Genomic DNA, 6,000 nt, shown 5'->3' with positions numbered 1-6,000 from the left:
TCAAGTCTTTGAATTTTTCAACAGTTTGGCTTGGTTTTTATTGCAGCTTGGGCTTGGTCATTTGCACCTTCTAATGAAGTGTCCAGAATACTAGTTGGCCAACGCTTAGACGAAGTTCTAGTAGGGGTGAGCATTTGGTCTAAAATCCGCGAACACGACACGTACCAACCGCATACCTTTTTTTTGTTAATCCGAAATGTATTAATAAATAACCAAATTTACAAAGAAAAATGAATAGTAAGAAAAGAGGTCACAGCAACCCAAAAAACTTACTATTCATTTGAAACGAAAATAAGATACATGTGGTAATTCAACTGAATTTAAGAAATCAGGTCGCCCATAAAATGTGTAATCTCTTCATTAGGTAGACTACAACCTCTTTTAGCCATATTATCCGCAGCAAAGTTAGCCTCCCTATAGGTGTGTTCAAATCTTATAACCTCGTAATGAGAGGAAACTGCACTCCAACGTTGTCTAAAGAACCACGGAATAGTAGAAGATGAAAAAGTGGTGACTGCACTCATCGACTCAGAACGAATACAAATATTCACATAACCCCATTGTCTAGCCCATTCCAAACCTGAAATAATACCCAAAAGCTCGGCCAGGTAATTAGTAGTGATACCCAAACCTACACTCATAACACCAATAACATTTGTACCATGATCTCTTGCAACAACTCCAGCTCCGGAAATTCCTGGATTCCCACGAACATCTCCATCGCAGCATAGTAACAGCTCATCTATAGCCGGAGGAATCCACCTGTACTCAATCGGTGTTGTCACCTTAACACTCCTATGCGCCACCTTGAAGAAATCCAGCACCAATAAGTCCTCAATAGTATTAAACATGAAACCCTTAAGTCTTCTCGAGTAATCCTGAACTTGGTTGAACACACTCTTCCGAAAGAAGCTCCAGAAAACTTTCTTATTTTCATAAACAAACCGGTTTCTCGTATGCCATAGCTCTGACCGAACCACAAGATTTGCAAGAAGCTATAGCTCCTTGATCATACCACTCCTGCCATGAGCAACTTTATACGCTGTTGACAGATTCACGTTAGACTGCAAACCAAAGATGTCTGACATACAGTTCCAAGCCCTCTGCGCAAACCTGCAATACCAAATCAAATGCTCCAAAGATTCCTCATCGCAATTGCACATACAACACTTACTGACTACCTGAATTTGAAGCGACTTTTCACTTTGTCTAGAGTAGCACATGTCCCCCTTAATATCTTACAGTTACGCGCTGCCAGAACTGGATGAATAGCCTTCCTCCAAATCAAATTCACACCCTCCAGATTTTCATACCTCCTACGAATCAAATTCTTGGCAGATTTAACAGAAAATTTGCCAGACTGACATGGCTTCCAAACATTACAATCAACACCACTTAATGGGACTGGCAGATCATCTTCTTCTATACCTGCAGCAAGGATTGTATTACGACACTCTTCACTAAGATTCCAGTTACTATTTGAAAGCATATCACTCACCAAAACAGACTTTTCAAGAGTAAAATCCTCTAAAATATCCGCAACAGCTATATCACCCACCCACACGTCATAGTATAGAGATGTGCGACGGCCATCACCAATCAACACCTTGGAATTATCCTCCACCAAAGAATAAACACATTTTATCCCTGGAAAAATGGAAGATTTAATATAGTGCACCAAGTTACCATTTCTCTTAAAGAATCTAGCCCGAAGGAAACGTGCCCAGATTTTCTTAGAGTTTCGGATTTTCCACCAAAGACCCATAAGAAGAGCCTTATTCATAACACCTAATTGTGTTAAACCCAAACCACCCTCTTCATAAGGAGCACAAATTTTGTCATAAGCCAGAACAAAAGATCTACTCACCTTAGAATCCCCAGACTATAAAAAATTCAGAATAGCAACTTCACACTCATAAACAAATTTTCTTGGCCATTTATAAATAGCCATATTATGAATTGAATAACTAACTATCACAGATTTCACCAACACCACTCTATCTTGAAAAGAAAGCTTCCTTCCCTTCCAACCCGATAATTGCTCCTTAATATTCTCAACAACATTGGCTACATGATGGTATTTAACGGCACCAGGCATAACCTTAACCCCTAAATACCTATGCGGAAAAACAGAAATAGGCATTCCCAGAAAAGCATAAATAGTAGCTCTTCTATTTAAAGAACCACCACCATAATAGATTTTACTCTTTTCTCGACTAACTGTTTGACCCGAAGCACGTTGATATAAACCCAAAAAATCTACCAGATTTCTCAAACTCTTCATGTTACCTTTACAAAAAATCATAATATCATCAACAATAAATAAATGAGTAGGAGCAGTACCTTTTATACCAACCATATGAGTCATGAAGCCCTCACGAAACAGTTTCGTGATATTCCTTCTTAAAACATCCTCAATCAACACAAAGATAAAAGGCGACAAAGGATCAACCTGACGAACACCTCTATCAATACTGAAAAAACCCTCCGGGCTACCATTGACAAGCACTGAAATTCTAGCAGACTTTAGAATTTGGTAAATCCAGTCACACCAATTATCAAAAAAGCCATATCTTCTAAACACCTCCAAGACAAAAGTCCAACTAACCGTATCAAAGGCTTGAGTGATGTCAAGTTTCAACCCAACATTCCCATCCTTCCTCTTAATCTGCGTTTCATTCACCATCTCCGAAGCCAGACTAATGTTTTCATGGATATTCATACCCTTCATAAACGCAACCTGCTCCTCAGAAATCAAATTATCCAAAACACTGCCAAGCCGTGCAGCAAGAATCTTAATAAAAATCTTAAAAAATAAGTTACTAAGACCAATCGGCCTAAATTTCCGAAGAGTATTCACACCCCTCTCTTTAGGTAAAAGCATAAGAAGGCTAGAATTCACTCCGTGCAGAATAAATTTATTAGACTAGAAAAATAAAATAACATTCACCAAATCCTCCTGAATTATCTCCCAACAATGCCTATAGAAAAATCCAACAAACCCATCTGGACCAGGCGCACTATCCGCTCCCAACTCAAAGACAACCGCATGAATTTCCTCAATAGAAGGCAACTGATCCATTTTAGCATTATCCGCCATAGAAATGCTATTATGATCAATATTAAAAATCTCTTTAAATGGAACTGAATCATCCCCATTAAACTTCGCTTAATAATAACCCACAATAAGGTCTCAAATCTGGTCATTATCTGTTACTATTACCCCATTATCATCAACTAACTCCGAGATAGTATTACTACTCCTTCGAATACGAATAGAATTATGAAAGAAGCTAGAGTTGCTGGCCCCTTCAACTAACTAATTATTTCTGGATTTTTGCTTTAACATGGTAGCCTACTGCATACGAATATCATTAACCACAACTGTCGCACTCCTCATCAAATTCAACTTGTCCACATCAAAAGTATCCTCATCAGTTAGATGAATAGCACTTTCAAGACGAAGTTGCGCCTGTTTCAATCTAACATTAACATTACCGAAAACTTCTTGATTCCACAACTTCATAGCAATTTTAAGCCGCTTAAGTTTTTGAGGATATATAAAAGCCGGAGAGCTAACAATAGTTTCCTTCCAACTATCATGAACCATACGCATAAAATCAGGATGCCCAAACCACATTTTTTGAACACGAAAAGGAGCTCTTCTTGGCCTCACATTAATTAATGGATAACCAATAAGAGGAGAATGATCAGAAACTTCCCTAGGAAGAGATTTACACCGCCAATTCTCAAAACGATTCAACCAAAACTCATTAATCACCGCCTAATCAAGCCTACTAATAATTTTGTGAACCCCAGTTTGTCTATTATACCAAGTAAATTTACAACCCAAAGATTCCGCTTCAAAGAGGCTGTTGTCATCCATCCAATCGCTGAATTCATTAACTACTGCGGTTCTAGGAGCCGCACTACCCTTTTTCTCTTCATTACGAATAACACAATTAAAGTCCCCAATTTCCAGCCACGACACTTGAAAAGACCCCATATCCAACTGCCTCCAAAGACTACGCCTAGTAATTTGCACCGATCTAGCATGCACAAGAGAAACATGGACACCATCAACACCAATAGTAATAGCCTGTTTAGAGCAGTTTACCACCACCGGATCAGCCACATTCAAAGACCATATCAACCACAAATTGCCAATACAAGTATCAGTAGAGTTATGAATAATCGAGTTACTGAAACCTTCAATACGAAATCTACGAACAGACCTTGAATTAACTGACGCTCTTGGTTCAGCAATACCAATAATACCAGGTTTAAATTTCTTAACTAACTCTCTAAGTTTAGCTTGTACTTCATCACGCACGATCCCGTTTATGTTCCAAAAGAGAACTCTCATTGGGAAACAGGTTTGGGATTATTAGTTAACTTAACTCTCTGCGCCAACCTTGTAGAATCAAACTTCAGTCTACCATTACCAAGTTTAATCTTACAACCAACAACAATTTTAGAAGTATTTTCCATCAAATTTGAGTTTCCAAAATTGCGTGGACCACCACAATTGTGTGCCATGATAACTGGTGTTCCAGACGTCCCCATTAAACACGGGAGCTGAACCTTCTTGTAAATTTTCTTGAACACCCAAACCAACAGTAGAAGAAATTCCATCATCCAAACCAAGTTCAGCATTCAAAGCCTCGAACCTATTTGGAGAAACAATGCTTTCATGGAAAAAAAGTTCATCAGTTAAAGGAGTGTCAGATAAGTTAACAACAGTCCTATCAACAATTGAATTCTTATTCTCCCTCGCTTCAGAATTCAATGGTGACTTATAACTAGGCATACCCTCCGTAGCACTAGTAGCTGAAACTATTTGCGCCTCTGTTCTTTGTCTAGTTCTTTCCAATTCGACATATGCAGAGCGAAAGATAGCTTCAGACTTGGCTAACTCATCTTGCAGCTATTTTTCTATGGCCACTTGAACACTCCCCGGTAACACTTCATCCTCCTCAAGACCATTTTGAACAAAGTTAACGTTTGCACGCTGGCCATGCACACCAGAATTCTGATTCCCAATAGGATTATTAATCAACCTGTCACGCTGGCCATTACCCAAGGAAACTTGGCTTCCATTAGGTAACCCGTTTACAATCTCAGGCACTACTGGTATGACAGAAGATGTCTTTCCTTTCCTACGTCTGGCATCATGCCATTCATTCCCATCCCCAACAACATTATTACTACACGCATCATGTGATATAGCCAAGTTGTTACCTGTTGCAGCGACGCAGAAGCCTGTTGTTTCACGTTACCCACAGAGTTCTTGTGTTTTTTCCTAAATTCAGAATCAACATGGACAATAATCTTGCACTTAGTGCAGAATTTAGGTCATTTTTGAATCTCAATAGGCTGCCAGAATTCCTTACCCCCAACAATGATATGAATGCCATTAGTATCAAGTTCAGCGAAATTAATATCAATGAGAACTGAAGTGTAATACCTATACTCATGATCTAATGTACGCTTATCAACAAAAATTGGAGTACCAAGTGATTTACCAAACGCCAACAACGTTTTCTCAATCCAAAATTCAACAGGCAATCCAGGGAACTTAACCCATACCATAGCATGAGAAGTATTGTGTTTATCCACATCAAAACTAGGAAAATATTCCATTAGGCTAAGCTTTTGTTGATCAAACATCCAAACCTCAACATTAAGTATCTTATCCCTATCTTCCTTAGCTTGCAGCTTGATAATAAAGAAACCTCTATTCGTAGGAATGAATTGAACTTGGCCCTGACCTTGCTGCCATTGTTGCTCAAAGATATTCTTCACATCCTGAGAATTGACTCCCTTAAAATTCAAACGGTTTATAAGGCTGAATCTCCAAATATCACAACCCTCTTCGTAAAAAGAAACTGGAAACACAACTGTCGGTTTTACTTTTTTCAAAGTAGGGTTTGGCAGTGTATTCAAATCCACAGAAGTTGTTGGAAGTTGTTTTTTACCTAAATTTTTTTCAGCATATGT

General features: G+C 38.6%; 1 protein-coding gene across 1 annotated transcript; it reads right to left on the bottom strand.

Annotated features, from left to right (window-relative positions):
* Window positions 1-320: 320 nt before the first annotated feature.
* LOC113277170 lies at window positions 321-4,366 on the bottom strand. The gene is made up of 10 exons (XM_026526329.1): window positions 3,834-4,366; window positions 3,367-3,722; window positions 2,951-3,168; window positions 2,609-2,794; window positions 2,344-2,524; window positions 1,973-2,289; window positions 1,243-1,882; window positions 1,091-1,113; window positions 946-1,020; window positions 321-806 (listed from the first exon to the last, which is right to left on the bottom strand). Exons 1-10 carry the CDS (start codon window positions 4,364-4,366, stop codon window positions 321-323), a joined length of 3,015 nt encoding a protein of 1,004 aa, XP_026382114.1.
* Between the last annotated feature and the right edge of the window lie 1,634 nt (window positions 4,367-6,000).

This window comes from Papaver somniferum, chromosome 5, assembly GCF_003573695.1.
Source record: "Papaver somniferum cultivar HN1 chromosome 5, ASM357369v1, whole genome shotgun sequence".
Taxonomy (NCBI): Eukaryota; Viridiplantae; Streptophyta; class Magnoliopsida; order Ranunculales; family Papaveraceae; genus Papaver; species Papaver somniferum.
The sequence above is the reverse complement of the archived record's forward strand: the minus strand, read 5'-3'. Positions and strand labels throughout refer to the sequence as shown.

Excerpts from the sequence above, each read along its gene's own strand:
- LOC113277170 (XM_026526329.1), bottom strand. The coding sequence starts at position 4,366 with ATGAGAGTTCTCTTTTGGAACATAAACGGGATCGTGCGTGATGAAGTA. Across the intron at positions 3,169-3,366 it reads AGTTGTGGTTAATGATATTC|CGAAGTTTAATGGGGATGAT; the intron begins GTATGCAGTAGG and ends GTTATTATTAAG. Across the intron at positions 2,290-2,343 it reads TCATATGGTTGGTATAAAAG|GTAACATGAAGAGTTTGAGA; the intron begins GTACTGCTCCTA and ends TTTTTTGTAAAG.